The following is a 16,167-nucleotide window of genomic DNA, read 5'->3' on the forward strand; positions in this document are numbered from 1 at the left end:
AGAAACTGTGGTGTTAAGAAAGGAAAGCAGAGGGCTTTATACCTCCTCCTATCTGCAGGGAGGGAGGAGCAACCGCCCCCCCAACACAGAAATTATGTCTCACAGCAGCAAATACAGAAGTGGAATACATATAGCTTTGTATTCGGCAGTGCATGCACTTAAAAGAATCACCATGTCAGTTGTATCAATAAAAAGTAGAACCTTTTTATAGAGCATTTCCTGTTCAGAAAACATAGCAAAGAAATACTGCAGTTAAACCGAGGAGAAAACAATCAAAACCGTACTGCTGCTTTCCAATATGGTTTTAACAATGACATTTATAATTTACTATAGCAACTGAGCAACAGCGGTTTATTCAAGGAATTTCATAGAGCTCTGTAATAACACATATGGTGAAATCAGCGGTCATTGTCTAGTATTAAATTCTCTTATATGGTCGCAGCTGTGATGCTGAGTTAGCTGGAGTGAATGTAGCCCCAGTGGGTTTTATGTGGAGTGACTGTGTTGGATAAAAATAGCCTTTAAATGCTTTTCAGCAACCGGTCAAATGGTAACTTAGGATGCAATTTGGCCTCGGGTGATCTGATTAATTTGGCATGCAGTTAATAGTCAGTCAAAATGTTTTGATGAAAACTCAACTTTTGGCAACTGCTCCTGATTTTCTTCACCGCTGTTTTGGAACAAGGAAATAACGGGAGTAACAGGTGAAACAGCTTTAAAAGTGAGTTTTCTTTAAGTGCCGAGTAGTGGATAGAGACTTTAAAAGCAGTAAGAAACTTTAAAGTGTAACATTTGTTCTTGGGGGAACCCCACCTGCCAGATCCCACTTTGACCCCTGGTGATGCAAGAGAACAACATTGGTCTTGGGCTAATTTAATATGAAATTGCATTCATCAGTGGCCATGCGTGTTTCAGTTCTTGTAATGTCCTGTCTCAACAATGTGCAGCAGTCTGCTCATCAATACCTGTGAGCAACACGATTACAGTGGTAAGTGTCCAGATAATTATTGTCCGACAGAAAAACCCTATCCACTTTTCTCCTCATTTAGGACTTTACGTAAGTGAGGAGTTCATCTTTGTCCATCTGATAGCGACTTTTCTTCCAGATGTCGCGGAGCTCCTGTAAGGTGGCACCTATCTCCTTGCCCGACGTGACCCCCATCCTCCTCAGATCGTGACCACTGACGGGGAAGCGAGGGATGGACCACCTGCAGAGCTCCGCCAGCAGTTTCTCCTCACCCTGATACTTCAATAGCTCACACACTTTACTCTGGGAATCCAGCTCCCGACTCTGAAAAGACACAGTATGTGTGTCAATTAGAAAAACTAAAAAGTGGTTTCAGAATGTGTTTGAAATATGCATGAAAGAATTATGACTACATAAAGCAAGAATAAAAAAGGGAAAAGTATTATTTATTTAGAGCTCAATATTTAAATGCTCAGCTGATCTGCTTTATCAGGACTGTGTGGGTGTGGTTTGATCAGATTTGATTGACAGGCTGCCAACATGAACAGGCAACCCCATTACTGTCATCACGTTTTGATTAAACTCTTTCCAAATCCTAATTTCTTCACAGAAATTCTTAACTGAAGTTCATCTAGTACAGTGGTTCCCAACCTGGGGTCCGGGGACCCCTAAGGGGGGCGGCAAAGATCACAGAGGGGGCGCTTAACCTGGGACCCTGCTGTCATCAGGTCAGCTTCTAGCTGCTAGCTGCTATCATCCTCGTTTTTCCTGCCGCCACGGCATCACTATTTTATGAACGAAACATGGCGGAGAAACGTAAAAGTGCTGATAACTCCTTTGTATCAAAAAAGAAAGTAAGGGAAAGTTACCTCAACTTTGGTTTCGGAGGGGGGGCTCAACTTTTCTTAGACATAAGTAGGGGGGGCGCCAAGGAAAAAATGTTGGGAACCACTGATCTAGTAGCCAGAAATGCACCTAACATGTAATGCTTGTAGTTTGTTTTTAAAACAGTGGTGAAGTGATTCAGGGTGGATTTCTCAATGCATTACAGGTGTCTGTCCATTCAGCTTCAAAATAAGCTAATTCAGCTTTTTGCAGGCGATCACTACATTCACTGGCATACACCACAACTCATGATAAATAACCCTGCCTTTTTAGAACATGATATATAAACTCTATGAAAAGCCATGGCTGAAATCAATGACCACATTGTTCCAAGTGTCCCCAACTATACATCTCCCCTGCCCGTTTTATTAGAAAACACATGAACAATTGACATCTGATATGTTTCTACCGATTAACTAGAGGAAGCTGAAACTTACGTCGATGATAAAGTCAGTGAAGGGTTTGAGGCTGTCCGGGTCGTCTTCGCTCTTGCGGAGCTCCCGTCTGTATTTGACCAAGAACAGAGCCAAAGTCTTCTCCTCCCTGGACACCTTCAGCCGGAGGTCCATCTTTTCCACGTCCTCTGGGCGGCGGAAGAGAGCAGCCAGGATGGTCATAGGTTTGGGAGAGTGGTCTTTGGCGTTCTGCCATACTCGCTTCATCTCCTCAACATTGCCATCTGGAGGTAAACCTGAGAAGATGCGAGCAGGAGGGATGAGCAGAAATTACTTTAAAAGGAACACGCCGACTTATTGGGACTTTAGCTTTTTCACCGTAACCCCCAGAGTTAGACAAGTCGATACATACCCTTCTCATCTCCATGCTCCGAATTGTGACAAAAGTGACAAAATAACGCCAACATGTTCCTATTTACATTATTTGATTTGTAGAGTCACAGCATGTACAAAAAACAACGTAACATGAGACACAGCCATCTTCTAACCGTAAACAAACCGAGAACTATATTCTCAGACAGGCTTGCTGCAAAGCAAATCATTCCGCCCAAGTACTATATTCTTCCACCTGAGAATATAGTTCCCGGTTTGTTTACGGTTAGAAGATGGCTGTGTCTCATGTTACGTTGTCTTTTGTACACGCTGTGACTCTACAAATCACAACATGTAAATAGGAACATGTTGGCGTTATTTTGTCACTTATTGGGAGCAGTAGGATTACTGGAACCATTCACCTGCATGCTCTGTGCTGGCCTGATGCCGCTGGAACCGTCAGACAGCATTACAGCACGCACGGAGATGAGAAGGGTATGTATGGACTTATCTAACTCTGGGGGTTACGGTGAATAAGCTAAATTCCCAATAAGTCGGCGTGTTTCTTTAACAACTACAGAAAACAAGCAAGACAAAGATTGGTATCCTGGTAGAAGTCTTCTGCGGTTACCAATAGGGCTGTGTACTGGCAGGAATCTGGCGATACGATACGTATCACAATACATGAGTCACGATTGGATCAAATTTTAACTATTTGATCAAAAGGTAATTCCTAGAAGAAGCGTAGTGGGTGAATGTGTTGGGTCCCCAGGCTGAAACTAGTGCATAAAAATGCTTGCACTATTCCTACACAGGGTACATCCAACACAACACGTTTTGTGTTGCAAAAACACGATTAAAAAATAAATAAAGAAATAAAAATCGATAGTGCGTTTTTGAAAATCGATACAGTACTGCAAAATAAAATATCACGATACTCAAGTGTATCGATTTTTTCTTACACCCCTAGTTACCAAATAGCCTGAGAAGAGTTCAATAATCAACAGTCATTGAATCATATACTGCTGACACATACGAGAGTTCGCCGTACCACAGAAGTCTTGAGAATTGTTGAGCTTCAACACTACTGAACCCCCTTACTGATGCCTGTACTTTGCAAACACAAATGGTACATGTTCTCTCAGACCAGACCATTTTCAAAAGGGATCTGAGCCATGACGAAAAGGAAAATATTTTCCAGTATGTGGGCACGTTTACCAAAATGGGCTACATGGGCAAAACGCAACACTAATTTTAGACAAGAGGTGGGAATCTCATCAGTATGAGTGCATCCATTTGCACAGAGGGAGCATAGCTTCTAGTCTTTATGCTGAGGTAAGCCAACTGTCTCCTGGCTCTAGCTTCATACAATAGAATTAAAATAACCCTCTACTTGATGGCAAGTAATGTAAGTAAGGGCATATATTTAAGAGCAACTTTTTGCTAAGGTGTCCTGGTGGCGCTGGGGTTTTTAAGAGGCTGACCATGACCAATCCCAATATCCCTGGCTCAAACACTTCTGGGAACCATCGTTATTTTCGTTCCCATGTTATCCTTCCTCTCTTTCCTCCACTGCCTTTCCCTGCCTCCCCTCTCACCTATGTACTGGGCCAGTTCCAGACTGTACATCAGCTCCAGCAGATGAGCAGCATGGCTACCAACAACCATCTTCTTTAGTTCCACACAAATCCGTTCTCCTGATATAGCTGCAAGTCCACGACCATTTTCCCTAATAGCAACCAGCGTCTCAGGCTCATGATCGTCTGGCGCCAGGGCCACCCTGCCGTAGAACCTTGGAGGGAAACGAGACGGTTGAGGTCAAAGTGCTTTTACGCCGAACAAATAAACAATGACTTTCTTCCATTCCTTTCTGAGTTGAAAGTGAAATGAGGCAGCCCACCTGAAATAACGCAGTATCCTCAAGTAGTCCTCTTGGATTCTTTGTTCAGCACTGCCAACAAACCGAACTTTTCGGTTCTGCAGGTCTTCATATCCTTTGAAATAGTCATATAATGTGCCATCAAGCCCTGTGAAAGGGAAAAAGTCACACAAAAATGAATAATTCTGACACAAGTGCAATAAAAAAAAAAGTGACAATGTGCACTGAATGCACCTGAACCGAAACACACTGATGCTGGGCATCTCAACAACACAAGCAAGTAATTTATAAGTTATTACCTAAAAACATGGAATTGATGGTGAGGTCTCTCCGCTCAGCGTCTTTCTGCCAGTCAGTGGTGAATTCCACCTCTGCATGACGTCCATCTGTCTGAACATCCACTCGCAACGTGGTCACCTCAAAGTTCTCATTGTGTAGCTATAAAAGATGACCAATAAACAAAAGACAGATGACTGTACAGGCACAGCAAAGACTGGCGTCATGCCATGGACATATGATCTCATTCTGAAGTCAATGTCCCTCTCTACCAACTCTTACTTGTGGGTAGTGCAGTATTTCAGAGGGTACTCAGAAATATACAGTATAGTTGTGTCACAGTCTGTACATGGTAAAGCTGCCTTATGCCATTGAAACATTGTAGGATTTTTATATTCAACCTACCTAATGGAGCCATATGCTCCAGCTCAAAACCTCTGCCCATTCGATGCAACATATTTACATATTCCAGGAATAAACAAATTAATCAGAAATAGAGCTTCCTGTTACTGGGCTGCTTATCTGTCCGTGCTGTATTTATAGCTGTCCACTGCTCCTAATGCTAAGGATGTGTTAAAATGCAGTAATAGAATTTCCCGACATTGAATGGTGTATGTGTGTGTGTGTGTGTGTGACGATTAAGCATAAAGTTTGTCGTTTTGTTTTGTTTATTAACATCATTTGTTTGAAATGGGCTACGTACTAAAGCCTCCCATGTGCATCATGGGTGTTCCAACAACAAACACCTTTACAAGGATCTTTGTTTCACTGCTGCCATCCCTCTGTACAATCCCATTCTGGGTTTATAATGTGTGTGCGTAGACACTTTAGGCAGATCTGACTCTTACTCTTGCTGTAATGGTCCCATGCTTCTCTCCTTTATTGTTGATCATCCGGATGCCGGCTGTTTGGAACATTTGCTTCATCTCCTCTGGAGTGGCTGTGGTGGCAAAGTCCACATCTTCAGGCTGCTTCCCAGACAGCAGGTCTCGTACGGCACCTCCAGCTATCCTCAGCTCATGCTGCTGCTTCTCAAACACCTCTGGAAAAAACGAAAGAAACGCTCACAGGAGTTGGGTAACTTTTCAGAGGACGTGTGTCTGGAGGCACAAACAATCTCACTGATTGAGTCAAACCTGGAGGGGCAGAGAAGAACAAACTTTCCAAGATAATGAATTCCACTGTCACGAATCAATAAAAAAAACATTCAATTATTTATTTTTCTTTTTATATTCTGAATGGAGTTTTCACTAGTTTGCCTATTGATTTTTCACTCAAACGAGATTCCGACTGCCTCCAGAGCAGCATGGGAAATGTGTTTTAGGCTAAGTGTGTGAAGTGTGAAGGTGCTTATACACCAACCAGACGGCCGACTGTCGGCAGAAAAGGCAGTCGGACTGATAAGTCGGGTCCCCGAGGTCTAAAAAATGCCTCAGAACACACTGAGGCGACGCAGACTTGAGCGTACGCTCTGCGCGTGCGCGAAACGTAATACGTCTCCATAGCAGCAGGCGGCGCTTCTCTGTATTGTTTCTATTAACAGTCTATGATTGTTAATTCCCAGAAAATGAAAACCGGCAGCTGATTGGACGAACGTGTCACGTGGGTCTTTTTTCTCCGGAAATTCACAGCCAGACTGTCATGGCGGCTCGTTCAGAATACGATCTCATATTGTACTAAAATAGTTCACCGAAACGTGTTTCTGAAAACATTTTAAGCGAGAAATAGGCCATGAAGCTGCTCAATCTTCAGTCTTCATTTCAGATCAACAAAGGTCCGTTAAAAAGATTTTCGTCAGATTTTGAGAGGCTCATCCGCTCTCCATTTCCGGGTGAGCCCCAACTGCCCTGTCTCCGACTGAACATGTCGGGTCGGCCCCAATGAAGGCCGACGGCTCCTCGGACGGACGACGGCACGGGACACACCGAACAGACTCGAGTCACCGACCTCGCCAGACGGTCCGACGGCCGATAATCGGCTCTGTGTGTCAGCGCCCTGAATTACATCAACAACCACAAAATCGTCAAGGTCCACTGCCTATGTGGGCACATTAAAGGGGCATTCCACCAATGTATCACATCAAAACCGGTTTACTAGTCATGTGGAGTGCTAGTCAGTTTGTCTTCTGTGGCTCTGGAGGAGCTTTGTTCAAGTTTGAGAAAGTTACGCTGTGGATGTCATCAGAATTATTTTGGCTGGAATTAAAAGACTTTAAAAAAAAAAAAATAATATAGCCTGTGTTCCATACTGGAGTTGGTGTTTGACATGTGTATTTCCCGGGTTTCGTTTGCATTATGCGAAATATTGGATCCATCATTTTTTTGGATGCTTGACCCTTTTTGGAGGCTAAAAGTCTGAATATTTCTACCTCTGTCGCATCGATTATGTCATTGTTTTAATCTGTCTCTAGCCCACTACCCCCAACATTATGGAATTGCAATAAAACGCTGAATCTCATAAGAAACAATAAAATATATTTGTTTAAATAAGACAGACATTTAAAGGTTTTTTTTTTCTAAAGCTTTTTCATTTGTAAATCATTGGCTACCTCTACTGCCATTAGGCCTGTCGCAAATGCAATAAATCAAGAAATCGCATGACAAATAAAAATGAGCTCGATCATTTTTAAATGGAAATTATCGCGGCCGGAAAAATTTCCATTTTATTTATTGTTTTTGATTGTGTTTGGTTTTTATTCCAGTGCATTTTTTGTTAACGGAAACTGAGAGTCCATTTTATTTATTGTTTTTGGTTGTTTTGTTCGTTTATTGTGGATATTTAAAATGTCTTCCAGTTCCAGTGTTAAATATTCTTTAGAAATAAAAATGTATTGATCTTTGAAAAGGTGTACCTGCATTATTATGCAATTGTCATTATATTAGATGGAAATGGTCTCAAACGACAATATTATCGTTTATCGCAATCATTTCTGGGACAAATTATCGTCCAGCAAAAAATGTGTTATCGTGACAGGCCTTAACTGCCATGTCTGTGAACAAAAAGAGCAGCTATATAAGTGACCACAGCTGTCATGTGGTTGGTCACAGCAGAATCTGGAAACATCAAAACATTTTTAAATGATTAGTAAGGCTTATCTTCACAGTTCAAAATTGCAAAGGAACGATAAATAAATACATAGAATAACTAAATTGACACAGGAAAAACATACATTGAACATTGGACCCTAGGGAAAAACATTGCTGAGAACATAACCCGTTTGAAAGGTCTCCTTAATGGGTCGTGTTAGGAGAGTATTGAGCTGGGGAACATCCCAGCTAACAATTTATGGTTCCCAGAACGTTCCGGTGTTACACCGAAATCTGTGACCCATCGAGATCGGTGTCCCCCTACCTCAACCTGAACCAAACCCGACCAAACCCCTGTCCCTAACCGTAACCACGGAAGGGGGCGCTACGCTTTTAACAGGAGGGACACAGATCACGACGGGTCACAGATTTCGGTGCAACACCGGGAACGTTCCCTGAGGGTTATGATTTTGGTTAGGTTTTGGTTCCCATGGAAAGTTTTCTTAACGTTTAGGGGACGTTAGTTTTTGGTTACTGTATACGCTCCACCGCATCTCACCTGCTAGTCCACTCAGTCCATCAGTGAACAGAGACTGGAACTCACTGGTCTTCAGCTGCATAGTGAAAAGACTCCTCCAACAGAAACCTGTTCTACCAATCACACGAGGACTCAATATCCTGCTCCACATCTGTACAAACAACAAAAAACGTCGTCAGGTGCCTGTTTGTTTAAGCTTTTATCGAGCTAACGTAAGCTATCGTTACATGTCATTGCAGTTCATGCTTACAAGCTTTAGCGGTCCGCGTGCATTTGTCACACTGTTCACACATTTGCCAGAACATTAGCAACATTGACACGTCAACGTAACCGCACTAAACATAACAGACAGAACTGACCTGCAACTTAAATAGAAGTTTTTTTGACCAGACAACGCTGTTATCTGTATTTCTCTTCCATAAAGCTTTGCAGGAAGTGTTTCGATAAAGTGCGTTTGCTGACCAATAATGTGAGGTTTCATCAGACTCACGAGGCGGGGTTTAGTTTAAGTCGTTTAAGTGCACGCGTTGTCAATAGCTTCTCGCGAGAGGTTTGTAACGGACTTTGTGGGCGGCGAATTTTTTTTTTTGCAGGATGGTAGGGGAAGAACCCGCCCTACTCTCCCTCTGAATGGCTAGTACTCGTTGCCTGCTCTGGTGGGATTGGTTATGGTCAGGGTAAGAATGTCAGGGTTAGCCAATCAGGGATGACTTCCCTAATGAATATTCATGAGTCTTCCCCTACCATCCTGCAAAAAAAATAAAAAATACAACTCGCTTCCGGGCGGCATCTGATTTCCGGCTGATGTATTTTGTTTTGGTCGGTAACTCTCTCTGTGTCGGTACTGTCGCTGTCAGATTAGCAGGGAGTCAAATGGCTAAAGTGGAGCTGGCACCGCTTAGACCATGGGACGACTTCTTCCCCGGCTCGGAAAGATTCGCTAAACCGGATGGCAAAGATTTGGCGAAATGGAACAACCGAGTTGTCAGCAATCTGCTTTATTATCAAACAAATTATTTGGCTTTGGCCATCGTTGTTTTCCTCGTTGTAGGGTAAGTTACATGACAACTTATGTCATTAACTACAGTAGCTGTTTAAGTGTTTATTTTGGCAGTTTGCAGCTAAATAGTGTTAACGTTACCCTTCCAGGTTGGTTGTAACCTTTTTCTGGTGTACTGATTTCGTTATTGTTACATGTTGTAGCCTAAAGGGATTGAAATGAGGGTACAGACGGGGATGTAGGCTAGACTCTGCTTATGTGAAGGACATTTGGAAGGAGTCCCATAAGAATGAATAGAAAGAAATTGTTCCAGCTGTCATGTTATGTACTGTCAGTGTGAACTCTTTCTTTCTCAACATGGGAACCATGTAGGAATATCATTTGAAATTAGAGGTGCAACGATGAATCGATTAATCGATTAGTTGTCAACTATTAAATTAATCGCCAACTATTTTGATAATCGATTCATCGTTTGAGTCATTTTTTTATTAAAAAAAATAAGATTTCTCTGATTCCAGCTTGTTAAATGTGAATATCTTCTAGTTTCTTCTCTCCTTTGTGACAGTAAACTGAGTATCTTTGAGTTTTGGACAAAACAAGACATTTGAGGACGTCCTCTTATGCTTTGGGAAACACTGATCCACATTTTTCACCATGTTTTGACATTTTTATAGATCAAACAATTAATCGAGAAAATAAACGACAGATTAATCGACCATGAAAATAATCGTTTTCCGTCAAACCCTATTTGAAATGTGTTCAATGATTATTAATATAAAAGTGTTACAGTGCAAATATGATGACTATGATGGACTCATGTGGAAGCACAGACTGAAATGAAGAGAGAAAAGAGGAGTCTGCAACCAATGTTGGGCCCTGACTCATACAGTGACGTGGAAACATGAAATGACACAAAATCAAGATTTCCCTTCTTATATACAGTATATGAGATGATTTCTGTGGGCCTGAAGTACAATCACTGATCTAGACTACTACAGACTGCCTGAAGAACTAGTCTATTATCTGATAACATGGAGTCAATCAGACCATCGGGGAACATCTCTCATCTAGGAAATATTTGGACTTCAGTTGGCACTTTGTTCCAACTAAAGCCCAGCTTTACTAAAAATAGTGGTGCCCTGTCATGGTCTGTTCACTGAACTGTATGATGACATATCGTTGCTATGGCCATGAAGGCCTCATGAGCCTCTGTCTAGTCAGCTGTTGCACTGCAGATAGCACAGTTGTGAGACCCTTGATTAGGGACATCACCCAGTATTGGATAACTTCTCAGTGAGTCAATCCTGAGTCATACCCCTAAACCAACACCGATGGACTTTGACCCATTCAGTTTACTTGTTTGATAAAACCCTATAATGTCATTGTTATCCAGTTTGTTAACAGCTCAGCCACATGCGTTTGAATGGACCCCATTTGCATTGCAAAAAGTGTTCAGGGTCTCCTCATACAGTTCTAATGCATGGATTCAGACAATTCACCACAACTGCAGGCACTGAGTGCAGATCTCACCTGAGGGTCTTCTGCTCGTAATTGTCTCCAAGTGTTTTTTTTAATAAAGGGGAATGTTTTCGTTGTGTCTGCATATTCATAGATGTGTGTGAGATATGCAGAGAAACAAAACTTTTGACTCTATAATCAATATCAAGTCACATGTGAAGGAACATACCAGGTTGTTCAATATAAAATAAAATGGTTGTACAAACAACATCTAACCACTTGGTGGAGCCAGTGACCACACACACACACACACACACACACACACACACACAATCCTGCCTGTGAGAGACTGACCCCTGTGCTCTCATGCGCCTTGTGTTGCTGCCCTGCAGGTTCCTGAACCCTCTGGGGATGTTAACAGCCATGGTCGTGGTGTCGGCCGTCTTCCTGGGTTCAGTGTGGGCCGGAGAGAACAGAGCTGTGATCAGCAACTTTAAGAGGCACAATCCCACAGCGTTTGTGATCGCTGTCATGGTCGCAAGCTACATCTTAATCTCTATGCTGGGGAGCGTCATGGTGTTTATGTCTGCAATCACTTTACCTCTGGCTTGTAAGTTCAAGATGATAATGATCACATCGATTGTATAAATATCTGTTACTGCAATATAATCTTTGGCAAAAAAGAAGAAAAGGAAACAGACAAATATAAAACTAATTAGCTGAATAAATGGGTTTTTATTACTTAATAAATATCTAATTGAGTATAATGATTAGTGCATTTGAGGTATTGTTAAATTAACCTTCGACACGGACTGATCTCATGAAGTGGCGTATGTATGACACGCCAATATCAAGACGCATACTCGTTTTTTAGCGTGTTTATCAACGCCGTTTGGCCTCCATTGACTTACGTTACCTTGCGATTGCGTGTGAATTGACGCCGTAGCGAGTAGTATGAAAGGGCGGAAATCCGTGTAGGGAGGTTGGCCGTGGAGGATGGGTAAAACGCAGGACTTTCACCCAGGTGTGTACTTCGTGTTCTGCGTGGGACTTTTCCTTTCCACGTTGTTCTTTTCCTAAACCCAAACCAAGTGTCACGTTTCCTTACGATTCCTTTCCTTCCTTCCTTCCTCGCGATAACACGTAGCCTCGCGATAACACGCCACGTGGCTTTAGAAAGCGGACGTTGCAGACTGCTGTCTGCTGTATACAGCGTAGACATACACGCGGATAGCTCAAAATGCGTACAGATAACACGAAAGTGGCGTGTATGTTTACGCAAAGTCATGATGTCATGTTGTTAGACAACACGGTTCTTTCAAAATCAATAAAATGTGTTTTGGACTGAACTCTTTCAGATTCTCAAAGACTAGTCTAGTCTATGTCCTTGACGTTCCACTTCCGTGATTGCTCCGGTGCCGCAGGATGCATGTCTTTTCGCCGATGTCGGTTTCCTTCCGCTTTCTCTGTCTTGGAATTTTAAACACCGGTGGATTTATGAGAACTACGGTTAACTGCTCCTCAGATCTCTGCAGGGTAAATCCAGACAGCTAGCTAGACTATCTGTCCAATCTGAGTTTTCTCACGCACAACTAAAACAACTTTTGGACGTACACGTTCTACCAAAACAAGTTCCTTCCCGAGGCTATTTTGCAGCGGCTCCGCGCGGAGCTTAGCGCCGCCCCTGACGTTTGTGATTGGTTTAAAGAAATGCCAATAAACCAGAGCACGTTTTTCTCCAATCCCGGAATGCTGTGCGGACTAGCTGCTGCGTGTGGAGGAGGGTCTGGCAAAGCGAGACTACTCAAAGACTGATGTTATAGTTTGACGGTTTGAAGGTTTATAGATTTGTTTTTGCCAAATATTTAAAACATCAACAGTCACTTTTTCATCTGCTTTTCAGTGGTATTTGCACATGCTTCCTTTCGCCTCCGCAACATGAAAAATAAGTTGGAGAACAAAATCGAAGGAGCCGGACTGAAGAGGTCACCGATGGGCATTTTGCTGGAAGCTCTTGGTCAGCAAGAGGAGAGCTTTCAAAAGATCCAGAGCTTTCTGGAAGGAAAACTGAAAGAGTGATTGGACTTCATGCACACGTTCTTCTTTTAACCAAAGATCTTGACTTTTTTTTTTTTTTTTCATGTCTGTCTAAACCTCTTGAAGTTAGTTTCGTATACAGTATGTTCACAACAAGCGTGTGTTTAGAAAAGAAAGCTTGTAATCTGAAGGGCTTTATCTTTACCTCAGGGTATCTGTCACTCCACTCAGAACTTGTCAGGGCACTTTTCTCAAACAGTGATGAGAGCATCTCACTTCTCTGCTATGCAACGTGTCAGTGTTTCTGTGCAGCACAGCTGCAGACTCCTTCCTAGGTATGAAATCTGTCTTTAATGAGTCTCAGAAACAGCCGACGGCCCTGCCAGTTGGTTGACGCTCAGAATAATGTGAATAATGTCTCCTCACAGAAAATCTAAGTTTGCTTAAGTATGCCGTTGAATAGAAACCAACCAACCATATGTTCATGCAGATCAAAAGAGAAAGCACTGCTTTGTCTTGAATTATGAAATACATGTGACTCCAAACACTGATCAACTGTGTCAATATTTAAAATGAAGACTTCAAAAGAGTGTGAGGTCTTAACCCGTGGCCATCAGTATTCCTCCTGCACCTCTCGACTGTTTAATCTTGACAATGCCCCCTGGGTGACGGATTGGCTAACTCCGCTTTCCTCTCCACTTACACCAATGCTAATCATGGGGCTGCAGTAGATTATAGTGTGGAGAGCTGAGCGCTGCACAGTGACAGAGTGGATTCATCTGCACAGCGCTGGGTCAGCTCCTTTTTGTTTTTTATTGGATTCCATTTGAAATTGACTGCAGATAACGAGAATCCATGTGGAACATAATGCTCTGCTATTTGGTTATGTGGCAGCGTGTAAGGATTGGGGGAAACATGAAGATAAGAATGATGGGCATTAAAAAGTAATCACTTTAGAGTGCTGTTTTTTCAAACACGTCCAGATTAACCCTTTGCTTTCAAAATGACTCAAATCCATTTCAGACAGCATCATTTCTCTGTTAGGTATGCGTGGTATTTTTCAAATGTCCCCTTTTGATGACCTGTGCACACTCGGGTGTAATAGTATTCCAGTGGCTCTCCAGTTTAACTTTGACTTGAGCTGCAAGGTGTTCCCCCTCTGTGCTACAGTAGTGATTTATGTCCTCTCACGCTTAGTCTCATCTCCATCCACATTGTGCAACTTGGAAGGAGTAAACACAACAACTGGTGGCAATATACTCAAGTAAAGTCATGTCTCTCATGACACACTGGAGACCCTTGTTCAGCTGCAGCTGCTGGAAGGATCCTACCAACACGTGCGTGCTGATGCACACCCAACAGGTGTGTGTGTGTGTGTGTATTTGGGGTTTTCTCCTCAACAGATGTGTAATACAGGAGGGGAAGTTACACACACAAGACAACACTCAACCTTTCCTTGTGTTTTTGCATGACTCAACGACACTGAACTCACTTGTCATTTTGAAACGACCATAATTGCGTTCAAAGGTAATCTTAAGTGAGGCAACAGAAGTCAGTGGATGCGACACAAAAACAAACCTGTTTACTTTTTCAGCTCTCCCTGTGCAGGCTTCTTGACTTGCAACATCTGCCTCCTGTTTAGTTTCCACAACATAAAAAGGCGTGGGACAGGAGAGTCATCTAGTATAATACAATACTTGATGTTGTTGGCCATGCACACTTTGATAGCACGCTGCCTTTTGGGTTGACCCATCCGTCCCTCAACTTGTCTGAGAGGCTTTGGCTTTTGGCCGGCCAAGCTGGTTAACTCCCCTCATAACTTTGACAGCCTGTCAGTCAGCAGATCTGGCTGCTTGGATCTACACTACAGTTGTGACACATTAATGATAACCTGCTGTAACCTTTGCAGTCTGCTGTATCCTTATGTGAGCTCTGCAACCTTCCCATAAACCCACGCTGCCTTTACTGCCTCCTCGATAGAAGGTCATCCGTATTAGACCATGTGACCAATCAGCTAATCCAACTATTCACCCTTCATAACTTGTCAGAGCCATTACCCCCTGGATCAAGGTAAGTGTGCTGATCCTGGGGAAGCCACGGCACAGCATGATTTATAGTCACTTTGATCAGAGTTTGAGTTAAGCTGAGCTCTATGGCAGGTTGACGTGTGTGACGTATTCTATGGGTATTGTTTTAAGATACTAATGCCGAATCTGTACCAGTTTGACACCTAAACAATTCTTATTGTAATAGCTTACTTTGAGAAAACATGTTTGTCTACAAAAATATTTTTGCAATTAACAACGGTCTTGAATGCAATTGTAAAAACACAAGCAGATGTATAATTACTTTTTCGGAATAAAACTGAATCAAATCAAGTATGATTTCATTTGAATTTGATTTAAACCAGCGTTACGTGATGTTTACTTCCTAGGACGTAGCAAGCTGTAAATACATTAACATATCACCTTATTAAGTCGATATGCCTCAATTGTTAGCAAACAGTTGCCTATTTACACATCGAGCAGACACGGCAACGTTAGTATTCATTTAGAGTTGTATTATTGTCCATCTCGTTAATTTAAGTCCAATATTCACTCTCCTTTTAACTCAAGAGGAGTCTGGCTCTTTAGCTGCTAAATGCTACAATATGTTTAGGTATTTGCTAACTATGTCTGGCTTCTATTTGGTCCTGTGCAGGTAGCTAACAGGAGTTAATGAGAGTGGTGAGACGGAACCAAAAAGTTGCAGCCGTAAACCGAAACAATGAGCTGACAGGAACTGAGGAAGTCAGGCAATAACCCTCTGCTGCTTTGTCACTACGAGCAACACCTTTCACATTACAAATAATCGTTAATATAAGAATAAGAGCAACTTTGAATTGGCAACCCTTTGTTCAAAGAATAATTAAACAAGATTACGATTGTGACCAGATGTTCGATGACAGCTTTCGCTACTTCTTTAAATACAGTGTAACAGACACATTTTGGTCAGTACCTATAAAGTATTGAGGTATGATACCCAGCCCTAATCTGCTCTACATGTTGAGAGTTTTGCCTGAAGTGTGTTAGATGAGGGGAAAGTATATAGGAGCCCATTGTTTATGTAGTCAAGTGTCAGCTGGAGCAGCCTCGCCTGATGTCTGGCTGCAGCTGGTGTGAAGCAGCAGAGGCACAGAGACAGAGGGAGACAGCTGGATACAAAGCACTCCCCCTCTCGCACACACTGCCTCGGGTACAGCCAAGGAGCTAGAAGTGTCTGAGACCTCCCCTGAGCTCGCACAAGAAGCAAAACACTTAGAGGCACTGCGAGTAAGTAAAGCTGCTCAACTGTG

The 16,167-nt window shown here is 42.5% G+C and overlaps 2 protein-coding genes across 5 annotated transcripts; one reads left to right on the plus strand and one right to left on the minus strand.

Annotated features, from left to right (window-relative positions):
• Positions 1-185: 185 nt before the first annotated feature.
• On the minus strand, positions 186-8,824 carry trnt1 (tRNA nucleotidyl transferase, CCA-adding, 1). 4 transcript variants are annotated; one of them, XR_004101614.2, is made up of 9 exons: positions 8,698-8,824; positions 8,360-8,489; positions 5,623-5,816; positions 4,798-4,936; positions 4,520-4,646; positions 4,218-4,411; positions 2,290-2,543; positions 694-1,291; positions 186-554 (listed from the first exon to the last, which is right to left on the minus strand). XR_004101614.2 is itself a non-coding variant. In XM_031279972.2 (8 exons), exons 2-8 carry the CDS (start codon positions 8,487-8,489, stop codon positions 1,046-1,048), a joined length of 1,284 nt encoding a protein of 427 aa, XP_031135832.1. In that variant the 5' UTR covers positions 8,698-8,824; the 3' UTR covers positions 186-1,045. The 4 variants fall into 4 exon arrangements, 3 of the variants coding, with proteins under 3 accessions (XP_031135832.1, XP_031135838.1, XP_031135844.1); XM_031279972.2 differs by having other exon boundaries at positions 186-1,291; XM_031279978.2 differs by having other exon boundaries at positions 186-1,291; positions 8,726-8,822.
• A 287-nt stretch (positions 8,825-9,111) lies between these two features.
• Positions 9,112-13,791, plus strand: arl6ip5a (ADP-ribosylation factor-like 6 interacting protein 5a). Its single transcript, XM_031280007.2, has 3 exons — positions 9,112-9,390; positions 11,189-11,406; positions 12,700-13,791. The coding sequence occupies exons 1-3, from the start codon at positions 9,143-9,145 to the stop codon at positions 12,873-12,875; spliced, it is 642 nt and encodes a 213-aa protein (XP_031135867.1). The 5' UTR covers positions 9,112-9,142; the 3' UTR covers positions 12,876-13,791.
• The last annotated feature ends 2,376 nt before the right edge of the window (positions 13,792-16,167 follow it).

Source organism: Sander lucioperca, chromosome 6 (genome assembly GCF_008315115.2).
Source record: "Sander lucioperca isolate FBNREF2018 chromosome 6, SLUC_FBN_1.2, whole genome shotgun sequence".
NCBI classification, from domain to species: Eukaryota; Metazoa; Chordata; class Actinopteri; order Perciformes; family Percidae; genus Sander; species Sander lucioperca.